General features: G+C 40.4%; 1 protein-coding gene across 7 annotated transcripts in view; it reads right to left on the bottom strand.

Annotated features, from left to right (window-relative positions):
* Spidr (scaffold protein involved in DNA repair) overlaps positions 1-24,731 on the bottom strand; it is a 453,987-nt gene that overhangs the window by 224,653 nt on the left and 204,603 nt on the right. For all 7 annotated transcript variants that reach the window (XM_045143466.1, XM_045143467.1, XM_045143468.1 and 4 more), the window contains one exon: positions 4,506-4,725. In XM_045143466.1, coding sequence (XP_044999401.1) covers positions 4,506-4,725 — 220 coding nt within the window. The remainder of the gene's footprint in view (positions 1-4,505; positions 4,726-24,731) is intronic.

Genomic DNA, 24,731 nt, shown 5'->3' with positions numbered 1-24,731 from the left:
ACCTTCATTGGATTCTGTGATAACAATGTATCAGAAAGCTCAAAGTTCACTCTTTTCTGTGTTCATGGAATTCTACTTCTAGAAAAATCATAAGGACACAATCAGCAGGCTAAATCAGGATGTGATGACTTGAATGAAAAATATGCCTTATAGCCTCATATGCCTTTGATCCAGTTTCCCTGGGTGACAGAGTCTTTGATAGGTAGTCTTGCTAGAAGATATTAAGGGCAAGCCTTGAAATATTACAGTCCAGCTTCCCCTTTCCAGTACTAGCTAGGTCATACTCGTTGCTTCCTTCTGGTTCCTATGTGATGGTGTGAGCTTCCTGCTCTCACCATGCTTTCTCTGCCATGATGAACCTTCCCCCTTAAAAGTGTAAGCTGAAATAAACCCTTTCCTTATAAGCTACTTCTAGTCAGGTATTTTGGCCTAGCAACCAGAAGGCAACTGCTACACAGTATGAGTATTTTTGTTTACTTAAAGATTTTATTTTATTTTATGTATTAGAGACAGAGGTGGAGGGAGAGAGAGAGATAGAGAGAGAGAAAGAGAAAACGGGCAAGCCAGGGCCTCTAGCCACTGCAAGCAAACTCCAGATGCATGTGCCACCATGTGCATCTGGCTTACGTGGGACCTGGAGAATCGAACTGGGGTCCTTAGGCTTCACAGGCATGCGCCTTAACCACTAAGCCTTCTCTCCTGGCCCAGGATGAGTATTTTTGAATTAAAAAGTATGGTAAGTAGAAACTTGGTTGCTTTGTCTTTTGATGAGGGTTGTCATTCTAGCATCAGATTGGGTATCAGGATATCCACAATGAGACATGTTCTAGTATTTCTCCACAAACGTGAGCATGGAAAATTCCCTTCTACTCTTATCCCTTCTTTTTCTTTTCGTGTCACCTTCTCTTCTTTGCCCTCCTCTCCTTTCCCTAAGTATCGGTTTTCAACTTGTGAGATACTTCTTTGGAATCATGTTACATTTAGCTTTGCATTTCCTTCAGTAGTAAAAGCTGTTTATTGTTTAGTCAGTGACTGCTGGGCACTCTGTGATGGACACTGGATTCATTACAGTCGATTTTTTTAAATTTAATTTTTTTGGTTATTTTTATTTATTTATTTGAGAGCAACAGAGAGAGAGAAAGCGGGAGGGAGGGAGAAAGAGAGAGAGGGAGAGAAAGAGAGAGAGAGAGAGAGAGAGAGAGAGAGAGAGAGAGAGAGAGAGGGAGAATAGGCACACCAGGGCCTCCAGCCACTGCAAACTAACTCCAGATGTGTGCATCACCTTGTGCATTGAGCCTTGAACCAGATCCGTAGGCTTCACAGGCAAGCACTTAACTGCTAAGCCATCTCTCTAGCCCTACAGTTGATATTTTTAGCCTCTTATTATTTTTTTTTCCGAGGTAGGGTTTCACTCCATAATCAATCCTAGGCAAGACACTTTACTTTCATGTGTATTTTCAGATTGATAACACCAAGGTAACATTAAATCTAATAGGATTTCCGTAAGAATTTATTAAGCAGGATCTATAAATAAAAAAAACTAGGAAATCACAGTAACAAGATGTATATCTATTATCTAGTGAAAAAAACCTAAAAACCCACCTTTGGAGGAAACTCTTTGGTGAAATTAGCCACTAAACCTGAGTCCACATTTATTACTAAGAGACAAATATATCCAGGGAGGTGACAGTAGACACTGAGAGACTCATAACTTATCAAAGCAAAAAATCAGAGGATATAGAAAGGTCAACACTAAAGGAGACTTATAACACACCTTCCAAGGCTCAGGGTCCCTTGTGGAAGAGGTGGTGGGAAGAATGTAAGAGTCAAAGAAAGGATAGAAGTCCTTACAATGTATTCTTCCAGACACAAAATGGCCCAGATATCCATGACCTCACAGTGCCTGGACCTACCTTCACAAAACCAGTATAACAGAAGGAAATGATGATGACATCAAAATAAAAGAGAGACTGAGAGGAGGAGGGATATGATGGAGAGAGGAGTTGTGACAGGGAAAGTGGGATGAGGGAGGGAATTATCATGGTTTATTATCTACAATTATAGAAGTTGTCAATAATAAAAAGAAAATTTAAAAAAGAAAAAAAAATGCAATTCTTGGGTTGATGATATGACTCAATGGTTAAAGGTACTTGCTTGAAAAGCCTGCCAGCCCTTGTTTGGTTCCTCAGTACCCAATAAGTCATTTTCTTTTAAATTTTTTTTTTTTGTTATTTTTATTTATTTATTTGAGAGCAACAGACAGAGAAAGAGGGAGAGAGAGAGAGAGAGAGAAGGAGGGAGGAGAGAGAGAGAGAAGGAGGGAGGAGGGGGAGGGAGAGGGAGAGGGAATGGGCACGCCAGGGCTTCCAGCCACTGCAAATGAACTCCAGACACTTGCGTCCCCTTGTGCATCTGGCTAACATGGGTCCTGGGGAGTTGAGCCTTGAACCGGGGTCCTTAGGCTTCACAGGCAAGCACTTAACTGCTAAGCCATCTCTCCAGCCCTCTTTTTTTTAAAAAAACACTTTTTTTTAACGCAGCTGGATGTAGTAGTACACACACCTTTAATCTTTTTTTTAAATTAATTAATTTATTTATTTGAGAGCGACAGACACAGAGAGAAAGACAGATAGAGGGAGAGAGAGAGAATGGGCATGCCAGGGCTTCCAGCCTCTGCAAACGAACTCCAGACGCGTGCGCCCCCTTGTGCATCTGGCTAACGTGGGACCTGGGGAACTGAGCCTCGAACCGGGGTCCTTAGGCTTCACAGGCAAGCGCTTAACCGCTAAGCCATCTCTCCAGCCCCAATAAGTCATTTTCAAGTGGCATCTAGATTACAGTTAACATTTGGGTAAAGAAAAAGAGTTCATAGAACCTAACTTACCTGCACCAGCATATTTACACACCTACTGTTTTTTTGTTTTTCTTGCTTTTATTCTCTTTTCATCTCTCTCCCCTTCTCCTTCCCCCTCCCCTCCTCCTCTTTTTTCCTTCCATATCTCCCTCCCTCCTTTCCTTCCTTCTTTTCCATATAAAACCAGATGTACAAAGTGGCACATACATGCATTTAGAGTTTGTTTGCAGTGGCAAGAGGCCCTGCCTATTTATAGTGAATATTAATGTCTCGTACAAAAGAAAGCAAACATGGTATTACTGACATTAATTTCTGATTCATTAATGACTACTTATACTCCTGTAGTTCAAACCCTATTATGTTTTAGTCAATGCATTTTATCCTTTGCCCTTAAGTGACTAGCAAGGAAATACTAAATAAAGATGTATTATCCTACTGTCATGTAGGTCTTCTATTAAAGCTATTTTTCTAGCCAGGTATGGTGGTGCATGTCTTTAATCCCAGCACTTGGGAGGCAGAGGTAAGAGGATCACAGAGAGTCTGAGGCCATCCTAAGACTACATAGTGAACTGCAAGCCAGCCTGAGCTCGAGTGAGACCTTACCTCGGGGGGGCGGGGGGGGGGACACGACGGACAACAAACAACAAAAAGCAAAATAAAACAAAACAACAATAAAAAATTAAAACTATTTTTCTAACAAGGATGAAAACAGAAATGGGGGGCAATGGAGATGGCTCAGCAGTAAAAGGCACCTGCTTGCAAAGCATGCCTGTCCAGATTTAATTCCTAACCCCCACCCTTGTAAAGCTAGACACAACAAGCAGCACATGAGTCTCGTATTCATTTGTAGCAGCAAGAGACCCTGGTGCCCGCCTCCACACAAACATATATGTGTGTGTATTCAAATAAAAATCTTAAAATATTTATTTATTTATTTTGATTTTTATTGAGGTACGGTCTTGCTCCAGCACAGGCTGACCTGGAATTCACTATCTAGTCTCAGAGTAGCCTCAAACTCATGGAGGCCCTCCTACCTCTGCCTCCTGAGTGCTGGTATTAAAAGTGTGAACCACCATACCTGGCAAAAAGTATTTTTTAAAAAACCAAAAATGGACAGATCTTCAGATCTTAACAACACACCATTTGGGCAAGGGTCTTGAAGTGGTTGTTTCCTTTACACTCTCATCCCAAAGTATAAAAAGTTTGCTGCAGGGCTGGAAAGATGGCTTAGCAGTTAAGCACTTGCCTATAAAACCTAAGGGCCTTGTTTGAGGCTTGATTCCCCAGGACCCACGTTAAGCCAGATGCACAAGGTGATGCAGGCATCTGAAGTTCATTTGCAGTGGCTGGAGGCCCTGGTGTGTCCATTCTCTCTCTCTTTCTAAATGCCTCTTTCTCTGCCTGTTGTTCTCAAATAAATAGATAAAAAGAAGCAAATTTTTAAAAAAAAACAAACTTTGATACAAAAGTACATATAAGTCATCAGAGACAATTCAGTTCATTTTTGTGATGTAAAACCTATGTCAAATTCTGGATTTCTTCCTTGGTATATCATTATAATAAAGTGATAAAACTGTTCCTAATAAAATGTACTTCTTTTATGAGACAGACTCACCACTGGTGACCACTGGACTAAGCTCCTTATACTCACCAAGGAGGGAAGATGTGAACGATGTCCTGGGGTTGCACCCTTAGGTAACCTGCAGTCTCTCGCATAAAGAGAACCTTCAGGCCAACACCTGGCCTTACAGTCACACCTAGGGATGGGCTGGTGGCTGGAGGCCCCAATAACTGTTCACACATAGCCACTTGCATGGTGCATTCCTCATGCAGCTCTAGGATTTTCACAGTTAATACACTGTGTTTTCTACCTAGAAGTGGAAGATAGAATAAAAGCAAAACTGAAGTTTTAAAAACATGGTTCAGGTGTCATGAAAAACTGATCCACGCTCAGACAGCTTTTGTAAATACAGAAAACATTTTACACATTTTGCAAACTAAAATATAAACTTTATGATTCTCACTGTAACATTTTTCTTTAATCAAAATAGGTTAATATGTTGAATTTAATATATACATTGTTATTTTGTTTTGTTTATTGCTTTATCAAGGTAGGGACTTACTCTAGCCTAAACTAACCTGAAAATCACTCTGTAGTCCCAGGCTGGCCTCAAATTCATAGCTATCCTCCTACATCTGACTCCTAAGTGCTACAATTAAAGGTGTGAATCATGATGTCTAGCCTTTTAAAAAATATTTTATTTATTCATAAGCAGAGAGAGAGAGAGAGAGAGAGAGAGACAGTGGAAGGGAGAAAAAAACAGAGAGAAAGAATGGGCATGCCAGGGCCTGCAAGCACTGAGAACGAACTCAATACACATGTGCCACTTTGTGCATCTGACTTTATGTGGGCCATTAGGATTTTCAGGCAAGCACCTTACCTGCTGAGATATTTCTCCAGCTCCTCATTTAATATTTATATTTTAAGCAACAAAAACAAATATTCTATCACAAAAAGACTTGTTATGTGAAAACCTCAGATTCATGATTTCAGTATTTTTACTCCCAAACTTGAACCCTTTAAAAAATATTGTATTTATTTGCAAGGAGAGAGAGGGAGGAGAGAGACAGAGTGTGAGTGCCAGGGCCTCTTGCTGCTGCAAGTGAACTTTAGCCCATGCCCACTTTGTGCATCTGGCTGCATGTTGGTACTGGGGAATTGAACCCAGAAAGACATTTCAAGCATGTGCCCTAACCACTGAGCAATCTCTCTAGCCCTTAAACCCTTTTGATGATCACAAAGATGAAGCATGACTACTGTTTGCTCTTTCCTTTTTATATGCCTATTCCTTTTCATTATCTGCTTTGATTCTTTCCTTTGAAATAATCTGTTATTGGCTAGTTGCATCTATTCTAATGTTTCTAATGGTAAAAATGTAAGGGCTGTTAGGGTTTAACTCTCAAATACCTACCACAGACTCAAATGTTTACTTGGTCCCTGACTGATGGTACTCCTTTGAGAAATGACAGAACCTTTAGGTGGCAGGAGTGGGATGCTAGAGAAGGCCTTGAAGGTTATCCACTTTGGTTGCATCCTGTGATTTCTGTCTGCTGCTCCACCAAGATGTGGAGAGCTTCTACTAAAGGCTTCTACGCTCATGACTTGCCATGGCTTCTTTACTGTGACAGTATGTTCTTTTTGAAGCTGTGAGGCAAAATAAACCTCCCTTAAATTGCCTACCAGGTAGTATGTCAGTGATAGGCAAGGTGACTAACATAAGGACTTTTATGGACACAAAACATGCCAAAATAAAAAACAAAAACTTTGCAAATTCTTCATTTAGGGAGTGGTGGTTGGTATCTTTAAGGCAACAACCACTAGAAACATATATAGTAAGAGAAATGAGATCTGAAGGTCAAGCTGGGCAACAAAGCCAACATAGTGAGAAGAAAGGAAGGAAACAAGGAAGGGACAGAATGAGGGAGGAATTAAAAACTATTGCCAGTGATCTTTTTTTAAAAAAATTTTTTGTTCATTTTTATTTATTTATTTGAGAGTGACAGAGACAGAAAGAGGCAGAGAGAGAGAGAGAGAGAGAGAGAGAGAGAGAGAGAGAGAGGGGGGGGGGGGAGGGGGAGTGGGAGAGGGAGAGGGAGAGGGAGAGGGAGAGGGAGAGATAGAGATAGAGATAGAGAGAGAGAGAGAATGAATGGGCACGCCAGGGCTTCCAGCCACTGCAAACGAACTCCAGATGCATGCGCCCCCTTGTACATCTGGCTAACGTGGGACCTGGAGAATCAAGCCTTGAACCGGGGTCCTTAGGCTTCACAGGCAAGCGCTTAACCGCTAAGCCATCTCTCCAGCCCTTGCCATTGATCTTGCTTGCCAACCAGAACTAGAAGGTAAGACTCTATTGTTGAGAACTGGCTACTTTGCTCAAATTCATGTGGCCAACTAAACACAGGTTCCCAATTCCATGTGCTACAGGGTGCTTTGCAACCTCCAGGCTTCCCTCTCTGGAAGAAAATAAAGTGGATACTAAATATCTCACTTTTCAACTGAACTGCATCTTAGAGTAGGCACAAATCCTGAAACAGTTTATAAAAGGCAAGTGTTGTAGCTAACTTCTTGTTGCTGGAACAGAATAACCAAGCAAAAGCAGCTGGCAGGGGGAAAGGGCTTATGTTGGCTTAGAATTTCCGGAGGAAACTTCATTATGGCAGGGAAAGGATGGGAGAACAGAGGCTGAGCATTTCATCTTGCCACAGCAGCAGGAGCCTGCAAGAGTGAGCTGAGCTCCTGTTGGCAAAGGAGAACTGCACTTTAATACCTTCCGTCTGCCCTCAACAACAAAGTTGGGAGGCTCCACCTCCCAACTGTCACCAGCCAGGGACCAAGTATTCAAAACTCATGAGGTTATAGGGGACATCTCAATCAAAACGCCACAGCAAGCTGTTACAGAAACTCATAAATAGTATTAAGCCAGAAATACCTAAGATGAACCACAATGGCAATAAAGATTGTTATAATAAATCCACATAATATTCCAAACAATATGTATATTGCTCTTTTTTCTTTCATTCTTTATTCAATAAACATCTAAGTATACACATGCACAGATATAAATAAATGTGCATGTGTGCGTGCCCATGCACACAAACACACAAACAGCTAAAACAAGCCTAGAGGGTCAAGGATAGATATCAGAAGATTTTAACCTATTTCATCTACAGATGGGACCTTCATTCTTAAACTGCCATTCTGGTATTGCTGACTCATAACAAACCACCATGCTGCAATCATTTCATATTTTAGTCTATTAAAATGCTATTTTATGGCTAACATGCCCCATATAATCACTAACAAGATAGCTTTATGGTTCTTATTACATGTCAAATATTAAATAATAACTTTACATAATCCCATGTCCTATTAAATTAACTTGGCAGTAGTTATTCAGGAACTCCTGGGTTTGTAAAATTATCAGAGCTTATCATCCCTTCTGTTTTCCCAACACATAATTTGAGTTCTACACAATCACATTTTCATTGTTAAAGTGAATATTCACAGAGTATCTTATAACCTTTGCCAAATCTCTACACTCTGGTTATTGTCTAATTTAACCATCAACAAGTTAACATTATCACAATTAAACAGAATTCAATGTCTGATAGAGTCCTAGCATTACATCCCAGTGAAAATATCCAGCATATGGCTGGAGAGATGGCTTAGCAGTTAAGTGCTTGCCTGTGAAGCCTAAGGACCCCAGTTCAAGACTCAATTCCCCAGAACCAGAACCCACATTAGCTAGATGCACAAGGAGGTGCACGCATCTGGAGTTCGTGTGGAGTGGCTGGAGGTCCTGGCTCGACCATTCTCTCTCTCTCTCTCTCTGTTGCTTTCAACTAAATAAATAAAAATAAACAACAAAAAAATATCCAGCACAAAGTTGAGTGACTTCAGTGTAACAATTCTTATGATCAAATTAGACCCTCCAAATGCCAAAAGAAAATGGTCATAAAATTCCCATTATCGTCCCAGCTTTCTGCAAAGTCCAAACAGTGTTTTTTACATTTTAATCTGTTAGAGACAGAGACAGGGAGAGTGAGAGAGTAGGGGCATGCTAGGGCCTTTAGCCACTGCAAACAAACTCCAGATGCATGTGCCACCACATGCGTCTAGCTTATGTGGGCCCTGGAGAATTGAACCTGGGTTCTTAGGCTTTGCAGGAATGCACCTGAACTGCTAAGCCATCTCTCCAACCTCCATATAGTGTTTTTAAAAGAAAGCTTACTTATGTCCTGACTGGATTTAAATGTATTCCACCTGAGCCTCATAGTGGAAAAAGGAAATCAGATCAGAATGGGCAGGAAAGGAGGAGACAGGTCTCACACTATTGTGTGTCACATTGTATTTCCTAAGTGGAGAAGCTAGCAGGGAAGGCAAATGATGAGGTATGCTGAGAAGACTGAAGAAGGCAAGAGAAGGTGCAGGGAGGCCAGTTAGTCAAGAGACTGCTTCAGCAATTCTAGAGAAACAATAGTGGCTGACACCCAAGGAGTAATGTAGGGGGGAGAAATGGCCAGATTATCTGAAGGTAGAGACAGGCAGACTTGCACAAGGAGTGGGAGTAGACCTGGGCACAGCAGTTAAGAATAACTCAAGTAGTTTTGGTTTGAGAAAGAATAGGGCTGACAGTTACTGAGATAGAAACAATCTACATGAACAGTTTTCTTTCCTGGGAATCACAGGAGGAGAATACTGATACTAAGGCATAAGTTTTAGATATATTGAGATACCTTTTCTTTAATTTTTTTTTGTTTTTTTCTCTCAATATTTATTAACATTTTCCATGATTATAAAAAATATCCCATGGTATTTTTATTTATTTATTTATTTATTCATTCATTTATTTGAAAGTGACAGAGAGATAAAGAGGCAGATAGAGAGAGAGAAAGAATGGATGCACCATGGCCCCCAGCCACTGCAAATGAACTCCAGATGCATGTGCCCCCTTGCGCATCTGGCTAACGTGGCTCCTGGGGAATTGAGCCTCGAACCACGGTCCTTAGGCTTCATAGGCAAGCGCTTAACCACTAAGCCATCTTTCCAGTCTTTTTTTTTTTTTTTAAGTTTCAGCCAAGCATGATGGCATACACCTTTAAGATATTTTTTAATATTTCATTTTTATTTATTAATTTTGAGGGAGAGAGAGATACAGAAATAGGCAGGTAGAGAGACAGAGAGGGAGAGAGAGAGGGAGAATGGGTGTGCCAGGGCCTCTAGGCATTGCAAATGAACTCCAGATGCAATAATCCCTGGTGCATCTGGTTTATGTGGGTCCTGGGGAGTCAAACCTGGGTGGCTTTGCAGGCAAGCGCCTTAAATGCTAAGCCTCCTCTCCAGCCCTGGTATACTGAGATTCCTTAAACTCATTATTATAGCCTAGCACCAACTGACCTTGTTCAACCCTGGGATTACAGTCATGCATGACTAGCTTGGCTTTTCCAAATTTATTTATTTAATTAATTAATTTATTTACTTGCAAGCAGATGGGGGGGGGCAAAGAGGAGAGAAATGAGAATGGTTGTGCCAAGGCCTCTAGCCACTGCAAACGAATTCCAGATACATATAACACTTTGTGTATTTGACATTACATGGGTACTGGGGAATTGAACCTGGGCCATCAGGATTTGCAGGCAAGTGCCTTAACCACTGAACCATCTCTGCAGGCCCCATTAGCTTTTTCTTAAAAAATATTTTAATTTATATGCAAATATATATATATATATATATATATATATATATATATATAGAGAGAGAGAGAGAGAGAGAGAGAGAGAGAGAGAGAGAGAGAGAGGGAGGGAGGGAAGGAGGGAGGGAGGGGGAGAGAGAGAGAGAGAGAGAGAGAGAGGCAGGCACAGAGAATGGTGCACTAGGGCCTCCAGTCCTGCAAACAAACTCCAGATGCATGTGTCACTGCATCTGGATATACATGGGTACTGGGAAATCGAACTTAGGTCGTTAGGCTTTACAGGCAAGCACCATAACCGCTAAGCCATCTCTCCAGCCCTCATTGGCTTTTATCATGGGCTCTAGGAATCAACTTCATGTCCTCATGCTTGTGGAGCAAGTGCTCTTATCTGCTGAGCCATCTCCTTAGTCCTTGTTTAATTTTTACATTGTTTTGGTTTGTGTATATGTGGTGTAAATGAATGTGTATTCATATATACATATTATGTGTGGGTGTTTGTACACACATGTGCACACGCATGTGGAGGCCAGAAGTGAATATTGGGCATCCCCCTCAGTCACTCTCTACCTTGTTTGTTTGAAGCAATCTCAACAGACTGGCCTTTTAATTTTTTTAATGACAGGGAGAGGAGAGAGAGAGAATGAGAACTGGCACACCAGGGCTTCCAGACACTGTAACTGAATGCCAGAAGCATGCAACACCTTGTGAACATTTATGATTTTGCACACTTGTGTCACTTTGTGTGACTGGCTTATATAGGATCTAAAGAGTTGAAAATGGGTCCTTAGGCTTTGCAGGCAGGCGCCATAACCACTATACCATCTCTCCAGCCCTCTACCTTGTTTTTGGAGGCAGGATCTCTCATGGAATCTAGAGTTCACCAACTAGAGTAGCCGGTTTGTAAGCCCCACCTATCTCTGTCTCCCCAACACTAAGACTATAGACACATGCCACCATGCCTACCATTTTATGTGGTTGCTGGGGATCAAAACTCAGGTTCTCATGCTGGCATAGCAAGCACTTTACACACTCATCCATCTTCCCAACTCCTAAAATCATGCTTTAAGTCAGAGTTCCATCAGCTTCCCTGGCAAATGTCTCTCTGAGGACAGCTCTCTCTTTTATTTCCTAGTTGTATCTCTGGGTTGTGCCTTTTATTTTTGCATAATAATAAGTAACTTTGTTATACTGTGAACTCTGTACTGCAACTGGAATAGTACCAATACATAAAAAAGCGATGAACAAAGCTAGTACAAACTGATGTAAAGAACTTGGCATCCTTTATTTCCAGTCTTGATTCCACTGCCAACCTGGATGCTTCTGATTTTTCACCCCTTACCTTTACCTCAGTTACACTTTGCACTTGCCCAGAGAATGGACTCATGTGACACCTCAAATAAGAAAGTAATGCATTCCAAAATCAAATCCCAACCATGTTTATCTAGTGACTGTTTGTACTGTACTGCTGCTGTTTTCCCATTAAAATGTACTAAAAGCTGAGCCATGTTTATTTGTATGTAATTATACTGTCCTTTTACAGCTATGCCTGATTTACCAGTGATCTCCATATGCTTGGCAATGGCATGTTCCACTGAGTACTCAGTAATTGAGCCTCTGTTAAATCCTCAATTGCATTAATACGTTTTGCTTTTGTTTTGAAGCAGAGTCTCACTCTAGTCCAGGCTAACCTCGAACTCACTCTGTAGCCCAGGCTGACCTCAAACTCATGGCAATCCTCCTAACTTAGGCTTCCAAGTGCTACAGTTAAAGGCTAGTACCACTATACCTGGCTTGCATTAATATTTTTATAGTATCTAAAAAACAAAATCCAGAAGCCTACATCCTTACCCTGTGAATTGTACAAAAAATATTTTCAAAATAACAAAAACTTTAAGTCATCTGGCAAGGATGAGAAGACACATTTCTTAACCACAACCACTTACTGAACTATAAACAATTATGCTTTCACTTCTTGATTCCACATTTTTTCTTTTGCCTTTTCACCCAGTTTAAAATATCGTCCAAAACCACAATAATTCTAAGCATGAAACAGAAATTTGAAATTCAGGTCTTAAAAAAAAAATGATTGGCTAGGCAACCTGAATGCTTATGATAATTTGTAGGGATAAGAGCAATTAAAACTTAGCTCAGCACCTTGGCCTGCAGGAGGACCACAATGTCATAATGCTGCCTACTATTGGGCATGTCACTGAGATTTGTTCTACAGAGGTTACCTGTGTAACTCTAGGTAAATGCACAATGCAGGTACAGTTTTAGAGAAATCCTAGTACAAAAAACATACATGATGGCTCTTAAGACAGCAAAAGATCCTTTGGCAAAGTTAAACTAGGCAATGGTGGAAAGTATTATGTGCTCCCAAAATGCCTATGTTGAAGCCCTAAACTTGACTGTCTATATTTGGAGACTAGGCCTTTAAAGAAGTAAGCTGAATGAATTAAGGCTGAATGAAGTTATTAAGTGGTGACTCCAATCTGAAAGAATGCATGTGCTTATAACATTCACCACAGTATTTGCTCTGTCCACGTGAGCACAAAGAGATGGTAGGTGCCTACAAACAAGGAACAGGGCTCTTACCAGAGCTTGGCAATGCTAGCACCTGAGTTCTGGCTTTTAGCATGGTGATAAATGTGTGTGCTGTTTAAGCCACATGCCCCATGGAATTCTGCTATGGTAGCAGAGCTGACTGAGATGGGGGAGGTGTGACAATTGGGACTACCTGGAATGCATATGGATATAGCTGATAAGCTAGCACATCAAAGTGAGTTCCTCGTGTGAAACACCTTATTTCATACTGCAGTAGGAAATATTTTTAGCTCAGAAAAGGATTAATATTGTGCTTCAAAATTATATTAACTTTACACAAAATTAAAAAGAACAGAAATGGATATTTAAATATCTCTGTTTTTTATAAATGTAGCATCAACTGAGAAATAAATAGGTATGTTAGGAAATTTTCAGAAACCCAATTTTAAAATAGCAAGTTACTAATTATGAATGGTTATTTCAATTCATTAGTGTTTAAAGGTTCATGAACACACCCTTCTCTGCAGAGTAAGGATACACTTACTGATGCACTGTCAGAATACAGTTTACTCCTACTGTTGCTTTATTCTTGACATCTGTTACATCAATCCCTCACACCTGCGCCCTTTCTAATGGCTATCAGCAAAGGATAGTCTGATGAACAAATTCTAATTCATCAGTTAAGTTGCTTTATTTGGGTGAAAATGAGCAAGATCTAAAATGAACCACAGCAGTCTATATTTAAATAGGAACATGAGGGCTGGGGAAATGGCTTAGCAGTTAAGGCATTTGCCTGAGAAGCCTAAGGACCTCAGTTCAATTCCCCAGGACCCACGTAAGCCAGATGCACAAGGGGGTGCATGCACCTGGAGTCTGTTTGCAGTGGCCAGAGGCCCTGGTGAGCCCATTCTCTCTTTCCCCCTTAAATAAATAAATAGGAACATAGCAAATTCACAAATACTATGCAAAAGCAAGTACTGTAGTCTTGTATTGCACTGTAACAAAGTAAAAGGGAGAGAAGCAAAACAAAAAGTAAAATTAGCTTACTTATTAAAATGAGAAGACATTGTGATAAAAGCAGAAACCATTACCATAAGAATGATTCAGTTTAAAGGCATGCAGCAAGCTCTGTAGTGGGGTGAGGTGGAGCAGAGAAGAGGGGAAGAGAAGGGGAAGGGAAGAAGGAGGAAAGGAAGAAGGAAGGGAGAGAGGAAAGGACAGAGAGAGAAGGAGGGAGGCATAGAAAGACTGATTCTGGCTCAAAATAAAACCAGGTGGAAGGGTAATGGAGCTGGGCGCATGAAGCTCCACTTCTGCCACTACAGGTGAGTGCCTCACTCTGCAGGCAAGCATATGGGGCCAGAAGGGCACATTCACATGAAAATGCACTCTACCCCTCCCCCACAAAACACACACAAGCATATATACAAGTAAAATGAAAATAAATAAAATTTTAGTTGCCATAATTATCCACCTTTATAAAGCATTTGACTAATTCCAATGATACCTGTATTGTAATACAAACATTAACTGACTAACACATCTGTTCAGGAAGAAAAATGCCATGTAATAAACAGCAATCCTAACCCAGCCTTCTTTCTGGAAGATTCAAGCTAAATAAGCTGGTCCCAGGAAGTTGGGCCCTAAAAGGCCCAGGCATGAGGCCTAGTGGAACTTCCTGAGCCTAGCTAAAGTTTGGCGACCTGTCTCTGGCCAGCTGTGACTCAGCAAGACGCCTAATGGTTCTGGCCTGCTACCTCTGCAATTGTAATTACCATTTCAATAGTTAAAGTTTGCTATTGTCCCTTACCTCTTTCCCCATCCTAAAATCCCCACCTTCGTCCCTAACATGATATAGGCAACTGTTCAGAGTAATAAAGCGAGTTGTTTCTGCGAGTTCCTGTATCAAAAAGTGTGGTTTTTCTCCAGTGGCCAGGAGAGGTTTCTGAGTCGTCTGATGTTCATCATCCCCTCAACCCCTAGGGAGGAACCAGCAGGCCTGGTCCTTCCCTCAGCACTACCTGACCTGGAAGGAGCCCGGCACCAGGAGGCCACATAGCATATAAATTTACTCCTCTTTGGCAATCACCCCTGAAAGATAAATCAAGTATTATTTGTACATTTAAATAAACTTTTCAAGGCAAAAGAACCCTAAGTAAAAAATATATAACCGCTTAAAAAATAAATATGAGCATAAGTTGGAAAAAGGTTAAGATATATGTATGTATACATACATATATACATACATATATATATGTATATATACATACATACACAAGAGTTCACAGTAGGAACAAATGCTAGTATGAAATGGAATTGGACTGAGGATTAAAAATGAATTTGTTAAGCAACTCAAAAACTGCTGACTTGACAATACTCATACTTTTTGTGTATCAAAAACAGAATATTTAATAGATACATAATTTTTTTGTTTTATCTTTATTTATTTGAGAGTGAAAGGGAGAGAGAGAGAATGGGCGTGCCAGGGCTTCCAGCCACTGCAAACGAACTCCAGACGCGTGCACCCCCTTGTGCATTTGGCTAATGTGGGTCCTGGGGAATTGAACCTTGAACTGGGGTCCTTAGGCGTCACAGGCAAGTGCTTAACTGCTAAGCCATCTCTCCAGCCCAGATACATAATTTTTATCATTAATAAGGTCCAAATTTAACACTATGGATGGATTATTACTTAGAAAAGAACACAGAATTCAAGAAATCTTTTACCCACAACATAATCCACTTAAGGACAGCCTAACTTTGCATTCTTATTTTGGATCATTTACAACAGTGAGTAGAAAGATCTTTTAAACTTCACTTGTATTTAAAAAACAAAACAAAGCAACAACACCAACAAAAAACTTTTGCCCTAATTCTCAGATTCCCTGTGCCTGAGAGTGCACCCACAGTCTGCAGGCCAGAGCTCCCTGTCAGTTCCTCACCTCCCAGTTTCCTGGCTAAGGTGCTCCTACACCTGGCTTGGAGCAGCCTGGACACTGCCTGCCCACTGCAGAAGCAGGCCTTGTGCTCTGTCTTCCTGATTGACCAAGCCCTGGTCCCCAATGAAGAGTGAATAGGCCAGAGCTGCAGGTACCCCACCTCCCAGTTACCTGGCCCTAGTACCCCTGCTGCTGGCTTAGGGCAATCTGGACCTGCTTGTCTTCTACAGAAACAAAACAGGCAATATCTTTGCACAAAATGTTCCAACCTGTGGCCCTAACATTCTTTCAGCACCCTCTTCCACAAAATTCCCTGAGCCATGCTGGGAGCATTTTAAGTTTACTCCAGTGATGGGCATTTAGGAGCCTCTGGATCTCTGGTTTGGTAGGTTTTGGGTGTCTTCAGTGTTTAGCTCATTCACTGTTGTGCTAATATCAGATTCCCTAAGGAAGCAACATTCTTGCTCATTTCCCCAGTTTTTCTGTTGTTCCATATGGGGTCAGGGTAGAGTGCACTGGGTCATTTATCTCCTTAGGTCCAGCTCCTGTCTGAAAAAGAGAAGCAGATTCTCCAATGGACAATGAAGTCAGCACTGGTAAAATGAGATAACCATTATTAATTTAGAGAATTTTAAGGGTATAGACCCTCTCCCAAGGTTAGTAGGAGCTTGACAATGGAAAGCAGAAGAATCATTATCTGGATTGTTCCACATATGGTTTCAGATATTGTTCCAGATATGTTTCCTTTCCACTGAGTGGAACTATTAGCCAATCCAAGAATAGCTGGTTATCCACCATGGCTGTGTGCCACTATTACACTTGTGGGATCATCTCGTCAGGTTGTTTGCTTCTGACTTGCTTAGACTTTGAGTTGCGTGGACAGATGTTGGCCACATTCCCTCAGTAGCTCATGTAGTGCCTTCCAGCATGAGGCAGGCTAATTGTCTGGAGACTGGCTCTCCTCCTAATTCCAACCAGGTCTGTCCATGGTTCATGCCAACAGCATATGGTGTCTTCACAGTTGGGTCTTACCATTATCTTCTGGTGGGTAATCAAGTTTCTTTTGGGAGATCTAGTAGGTCGTTCTGATCAACAGCTCATTGTGGATGTAGACCATATCCTGGTATAGGGAATTACAGGCCAGCCCCAAGGGAAAAGAAAGGAAACAGGAGAAATTTGAGGAAAGGCTTTGTCTCACCCTCTCCAGAGCCCTTTGATTCATGTTTCCCTAACGTCCTCTTGAGGGTTCTAACTTTTAGTTTGATTCCAAGGAGATAGATTTCTATGGTACCAGTTCAATTTGGGTTCAGTTTTGTGTCACCCCCACCCTTCCCTTCCCCCAAGCCCTACCCTCCTTATTGTATAAGCCTCAAAATGCTATTCAGGTATGTCAGCAACTCAGGCTGATCCAGGTTAGGAACTGTAGATGAGTAAGAACATGTGACAGTTGTATTTCTCTGATTGTATGAGTTTACTTAGAATGATTTGTTCCAACTTCAACCATTTTCTACAGATTTAAATGTCATTTTTTTTGTAACTGTTGAATAGAATTCCATCTGCCATGACAGACCTGCCGCTATTGCACCCGTTGGCTCATTTGGCCTGGCTGGTCAATTATAAGGCATGCAGTGTCCACTGTTGAGTATCTTCACTGGTGGTATCTCTTTCTCCCATTGAACTACATGTAGAACGAATTCATCCAGCTTTCTGTCAGCTGGTCTACATGGAGGAGGTTATTAGCTCAGTTCCAGCAGGATTTCTCAGTGGCCTTGCACCCCAAGTATGTGGAGTCTTCAGCAATAGCGTCTTACCATTGATCCCTAATAGGAAACCAAGGGCCTCAGCAATGGCCTATAATGTTTTAGGGGCATCAGGGACCTCCCTGGCCAAAAACTCACTGGAAGTATCCTATCCCTGGCACTGAAAATTTTCTAACAATGATCTATGACTTCTGAGTGTTCCATTGTCCAAAACCAGAGGATTCCATATGATTTATTTGCATCCTCTTAGATTTTGATTAGCCCTATCTCCACCTTTCCTTTACTCAATCACTTCCCCTGACCTCACTTTGGCCCTTTTTACCTCGTTAATTTATTCTTCTACTTACATATATACAATACCAACCTATTAAGTACCCTCCTCCCTTCCTTTCTCTTCCCTTTATATCTCCTTTTTAACTTACTGGTCTCTGCTACTGAGTTTTATCCTTCTCACACAGAAGCCCAATCAACTCTGGCTAGGAATCACATACAAAGGAGAACATGCAATTTCAGAGATTCGGGTGTGATGTTAAGGTCTTTAGTCAACTTGGATTTAATTCGTGTGCATGGAGAGAGAGAAGAATCTATTTTCATCATTCTACAGATACATATGCAGTTTTCCCAGCACCCTTTGCTGAAGAGGCTGCCTTTTCTCCAATGAGCATTTTTGGATTTTTTATTGAATATCAGATGGCAAGAGCTACCTGGACTGGGTCCTCTATTCTGTTCCATTGATCTACATCCATGCTTTTGTGCCAGTCCCATGCTGTTTTTGTTACTATGGCTGTGTAGTATATGTTAAAATCAGGTATGGTGATACCACCCGCCTTATTTTTGTTGCTCAGTATAATTTTAGATATTAGAGGGGTTTTTTTTTTGTGATTCCAAATGAATTTTTGGATTGTTTTTTCTATTTCTGTGAAGAATGCCTTTGGAATTTTGATGGGGATTGCATTAAATATGTAGATTGCTTTAGGTAAGATTGCCATTTTCACAATATTGATTCTTCCAATTCAGGAACAAGGGATATTTTTCCTTTTCTGGTGTCTTCTGCAATTTCTCGCTTGAGTATTTTATAGTTTTCATTGTAGAGATCCTTTACTTCCTTGGTTAGGTTCATTGTAAGATACTTTATTTTCTTTGATGAAATTGTGAATAGGAGTGATTCTCTGATTTCATCCCCTGTGTGTTTGTTATTAGCATATAGGATATCTACTGATTTCTGTGTATTTGTTTTGTATCCTGCTACATGGTTATAGGTGTTTATCAGCTCTAACAGTTTACTGATACAGTCTTTAGGGTCCTTTATATATAGAATCATGTATCTGCAAATGATAACTTGATTTCCTCCTTTCCAATTTGTATCCCTTTTATGTGCATCTCTTCCCTTATTGCTATGGCTAAGAATTCCAAAACTATATTAAATAAAAATGGGAACAGTGGACACACTTGTCTTGTTCCTGATTTTTTGTGGAAAAGTGTCCAGTTTTGCCCCAGTTAGTAATATGTTGCCTGTGGGCTTGTCATAAATAGCCTTTATTATATTGAGATATGTTCCTTCTATTCCCAGCCTCTGTAGGACTTTTATCATGAAGGGATGTTGGATTTTGTCAAATGCTTTCCCTGCATCTAATGAGATGATCATATGATTTTTGTCCTTCAGTCCATTTATATAACGTATTACATTTATTGATTTGTGTATGTTGAACCATCCCTGTATCTCTGGGATAAAGCCTACTTGATATATTCTTATATTCTGATTGCCAATATTTTGTTGAGAATTTTTGCATCTATGTTCATGAAGGAGATTGGTCTGTAATTTTGTTAAGATTTGCTTTGTGTTCTAATATATGGTCATTTTAGAGAATGTTCCATGTGTTGCTGAAAAGAATGTATATTCTGCAGCATTTAGATGAAATGTCCTATAGATATCTGTTAGGTCCATTCCTTCTATGACCTTATTTAGTCCAGATGCCTGTTTATTTTTTCCCCGGATTATCTGTCAATTGATGAGAGTGGGTTGGTGAAGTCACCCACTACAACTGTATTTGGTGGTATCTATGACCTTAGTTCTAATAGCATCTGTTTGATGAATTTGGGGGTCCCCATGTTAGATGCATATATGTTCAGGATTGTAATGTCCTCCTGTTGGGGGGATGCCTTTAATCAATATAAAGTAACCTTCCTTAAGTTTCTTAACTAATGTTGGACTGAAGTCTATCTTGTCAGATATTAAGATAGCAACCCCTGCTTGTTTTCTATGTCCATTTGCTTGGAACACTGTTTTCCAACCTTTCACCCTAAGACAGTGTCCATCCATTGTAGAAAGATGGGTTTCTTGGAGGCAACAAATTGAAGGATCCTGCTTTTATTAACCCAGTCTGCGAACCTATGCCTTTTGGTTGGGGCATTGAGGCTGTTGATATTAAGAGATAATATTGAAAGGTATGTATTCATTTTTGCCATTTTTTGGTAGTTCTTCCGGTTTTACCTTTGCTCTCTTGTGTTTACTAGTATTTGAGTATTGTTTGATTTTTCCCGGTTACTTATATGTGTGCTTTTGTTTTTCTTCAGCATGGAGGATTCTTTCAAGTATTTTCTGTAGAGCTGGTTTTGTCTTCAATTACTCCGTTAGCTTGCTTTTGTTGTGGAATGTTCTTATTTCTCCATCTATTTGAATGGATAGTTTTGTAGGATAAAGTAACCTTGGCTGACAGTTGTTACCTTTCAGGACTTGGAATACATCACTCCATGCCCTTCTGGCTTTTAAAGTTTGTGATGAGTACTATGCTGTAATCCTGGTAGGCTTGTCTTTGTAGGTAACTTGATTTTTCTGACTGCTTTCTATATTTTTTCTTTGGTTTGTGCGTTTAGTAGTTTGATTTAGGGATATAGACCTGTAGTTTTCTTTCCTGTTGTATCTCTATCTGGTTTTGGCATTGGGGTGGTGCTACCTTCATAAGCTACCCTTATCTGGCTTTTCCTGTGGCTCAAGCTGAGCCTGGCGGCTATCTCTCCATATGAGTTTTGAGATCATTTTCTCAATCCCTATGAAGAATGATGCTAGTATTTTTTATTGGTATGGCGTTAAATATGCATATTGCTTTTGGCACAATTGCCTTTTTCACAATATTAATTCTACCTATGCAGGATCATGGGGGCGGGGCTTTCTATCTTTTTAAGTCCTCCTCTATTTCTTTCTTGAGTATTTTCATTATATAGGTCTTTCACATCCTTGGTTAGGGTTATTCCAAGGTATTTGATTTTTTTGTTGTTGTTGCTATTGAAATTGGGAAGGCCTCACTGATTTCTTTCTCTGTATAGTTGTCCTTTGCATATAGAAAAGCTACTAATTTTTGTGCTTTTTTTTTTTTTTTTTTTTTTTTTTTGGTTTTTCAAGGTAGGGTCTCACTCTAGGCCAGGCTGACCTGGAATTCATTATGGAGTCTCTGGGTGGCCTTGAACTCATGGAAGTCTTCCTATCTCTGCCTCCCAAGTGCTGGGATTAAAGGCGTGTGCCACCACGTCTGGTGAATTGTTCACTGATTTTGTATCCTGCCACTTTGCTGAAGGAATTTAACACCAAAAATTCTGAGATGGAAATTCTGGGTAGCTTATATATATATGATCATGTCATCTGCAAATAGGGTTAACTTGACTTCTTCTTTTCTAATTGGAATCTTTTTCTTTCTTTCTCCTGTCTTATTGCTTGGACTAGTACTTCTAGTACTATGTTGAAGAGCAGTGGTGAGAGTGGGCACCCCTGTCTTGTTCCCAATCTCAGTGGGAACTCCTTGAGTTTTATCCCTTTAAATATTATTTGGGCTTTAGGAGCTTTACATATAGCCTTTATTGTGTTGAGATATAAAACCTCATGCCTATTCTTTCCAGTGTTTTGATCATGGAGTGGTATTGTATTTTGGCAAAAGCCTTCCTTGCATCATTGAGATGATCATGTGGTTCTATGGTTCAGTTTATTTATGTGGTGTATTAAGTTGACTGATTTATGCATGTTTAACCATTCCTGCATCCCTGGGATGAAGTCTACTTGATCAAGGTGGATAATGCTTTTGATGTTTTATTGAATTTGGTTTGCAAGGATGTTGTTCAGGATATTTGCATCTAAGTTCTTTAGGGATATAGACCTGTAGTTTTCTTTCCTGTTGTATCTCTATCTGGTTTTGGCATTGGGGTGGTGCTACCTTCATAAAAGGAGTCAGGGAGGATTTCCTGGTCTCTGATTATGTGGAACAGTTTGAAAAAATTGATTTCAGTTCTTCAATGAAGGTTTGATAGAATTAAGCTGAGAAGCCATCTGGTCCTGGCCTTTTCTTTTTGGGAAAGTATTTTTGATTACCTTTTCAATCTCCATGGATGTGATAGGTTTGTTTAGATTAATCTGCTGAGTTTAGTTTTGGTAGGTGGTATATGTCTAGGAATTCATCCATTTATCCCATAATATTTACTTTTGTGTTATAGAGGGTTTGGAAGTATGCCTTGATGTTTCTTCCAATTTCATTGATGTCTGTTGTGATCTCACCTTCCATTTCTAATTTTGTTAATTTGAGAATTTTTTTTGCTTGATCAATTTAGCCAGGGGTTTGGCAATCTTCTTTAGTTTTTCAAAGAACAAGCTCTTTATGAAGGCATGCTTGTGGGCCTAATATATGGTCAATTTTGGAGAAGGTTCCATGGGCTGCTGAGAAGAATGTGTCTTCTGTAGAGCTGGGGTGGAATGTTCTGTAGATATCCATTAGGCATGTTTGATCTATGAAGTTGTTACACTCTATTATTTCTGCTTGAATGATCTGTCTTTGATATACTGGAGCATTGAAGTGTCTAACTATGATGGTGTTGGTGTTTATTTCTATTTTACTGTCAAGTAGATTTTGCATTATAAACTGTGGTGCCCCTGTGTTTGGCGCACACATGCGCACATACACATAGACACACACAGACACATATATTTATGATTGTGATGTGCACATTTGGATCATTCCATTGATGAATAAGAAATGGCCTTCTTTGTCCTTTTTGATTACTTTTGGTGTAAAGTCTATTTTTATCAACTATTAATATACCAAAACCTATTTGTTTTTTATTTCAATTTGGTTGGAGTATCATTTTCCAACCTTTCACCCTGAGGAGATGTCTATCTTTAGTGGTGAGGTGGGTTTCTTGAAGACACCAAATAGAAGGGTCTCATTTTTTGATCCATCCTGATAACCTGTGTTTTTTGATGGGTGAGTTAAGACTGTTAATATTTAAGGTTATTACTGTGAGATTTAAATTAATCCCTGCCATAATGAGGTGTTTTATGGGGTTTGGAGCTTTCTTGTATTTTGTACTATTTTGAGCCTGGTCAATTTTGGTTATTGTGATCTTATTCTTGCTGGCTCTAGAGATTGGTTGTTTCACTTTTCTGTGAGGAGTATTCCCTCAAGTATTCTCTGTAGGTATGGCTTTGTGTTAATATAATCATAGAGTTGACTTTTTTCAGGGAAAGTTTTTCTTTCACCACTTATTATGAGGGATCCTTTTGCTGGGTAAAGTAGCTTCAGTTGGAAGCCATAGTTTTTCAGACTTTGAAATGTTCCATTCTAGGCCCTTCTGGCTTTCAGGGTTTCCATTGAGAATTCCGAGGTAATTCTGTTAGGATTGCCTTTGTGTGTTGTGAATTGTTTCTCTCTTGCTGTTTTAATATTCTCTCTTCATTCTTGTTAAGAGTTTTAACTATGATGTGTCTTGGAGAGTTTCTTCTTTGGTCTTGTCTGTTTGGTGTTCTGTGGGCTTCATGTATATGGATGGGCTCTCTTTTGAGAGATTTGGAAAATTTTTTTCAATAATTTTGTTGAATATGGCTTGGATTTCCTCTCCTGGTATACCCATGATCTGGATGTTTGGTCATTTTAGGGTGTTCCACAGTTCCCTTGTATTGTGTTCACTTGATTTTTTTAACTTAGCAAAGTTTTTGGCCTCCCAGTGAATTTCTTCTGTCTTGTCTTCCAGGCCAGAGGTCTGTCTTCCATATGAGTAACTCTGTTGGTGAGGAGTTCTAGAGAGGTTTTTATAATTTCAATTTGATTTTTATTTTCTGTTGTTATTTTGTATTGTGTCCATCTGTTTTTTGAGGTTCAATTTGAATTATGGTTTTCTTGATTCTTCCTTGAGTTCATTCTTGCATTTGATCAAGTCTTCATGAAGCTTAATCAACTGGTTGTTGAGATCTTCCATTTAGTGACTTACCTTAAATATATTCATATCTCTTTTGAGGGCTCTAACATTTTCTTTAATCAAGTTAAGCCTACTGGGAAAAGCTGAAGGCTCTATGAGACGATTCTGTTCAATTTCGTTGACATGATTGTTGGTTCTTTGATAGTTTGCTTCCAGTTCAGTGATACATACATACATACATACGTGTGTGTGTGTGTGTGTGTGTGTGTGTGTGTGTGTGTACACACACAATCATTTTTTTTTTTTTTTGATCAAGGTCTCACTGATGGTTGTGTTTTCGTTTTGGGAATGAATTTCTGTTGATTTTTCCATGATTTCACTGGACACTTCCATTGTAGGACTAGTCATCTTTGGAGAAGATCTCTCAAATTTCTGACTTTTGTTGGTTTTTATGCATTGTGTACCCATTTTAGGAAAATTCTTTATTCTATTGAGGAGGAAGCAAGGTTTGTCCTTTGGGCCATGTACCCAACTCAGGTGAACAGGGATGCTGCTACCCAGTAGACAGTCAGGATACCTGAGCAAAAGGACTGATTCTACAGCTCAGAGAGGGACCAGGCCTCCCCAAGCAAGGCACAATGGGATCTACCAGGACCAGGGGACTAGGAAGAGCAAGGGAGCAGGGAACAGGCTTACTTACTCAGTATTGCACCCTCCAGCACACAGACTGGCTCAGGGAACTTGGACCAGGGAATTGGAAGGAGCCAGGAGTGAGGGGTTTGCCCTATTCACTCCACACCACCAGGCCTACATGCACACTGTGCTTGCAGGGAACCTAGACCAGGAAGGTAGGAGGAGCCCAGAAACAGGATCTGGCCTACTCACTCCAGACCGCCACACCTGCCTGCACAGAGACCCAAGCCTACACACAGACCCAGAATGGGGAGGTGGGCGTAGCCAGGAAACAGGGGTCTGGCCTACTCATTGCAGACCTCTGCACCTGCCAGCACACTGACTGTGCAGGGAACTCAAGTTGAGGAAGTGAGAGGAATCTGGAAACAGGAGTGTGTCCTACTCATTGCACACAGCTGTGCCTGCCAGCACACTGTCCATGCAGGGGACTCAGAACCAGGAGGAGGAGCCTGGAAACAGGGGTCTGGCCTACTCACTCCAGACCACCATGCCTGCCGGCACTCTGTGCATGCAG

The sequence above is a fragment of the Jaculus jaculus genome, chromosome 2, assembly GCF_020740685.1.
Source record: "Jaculus jaculus isolate mJacJac1 chromosome 2, mJacJac1.mat.Y.cur, whole genome shotgun sequence".
Lineage (NCBI taxonomy): Eukaryota > Metazoa > Chordata > Mammalia > Rodentia > Dipodidae > Jaculus > Jaculus jaculus.
Note: the sequence above shows the minus strand (reverse complement) of the source record. Positions and strands in the feature narration are given on the sequence as shown.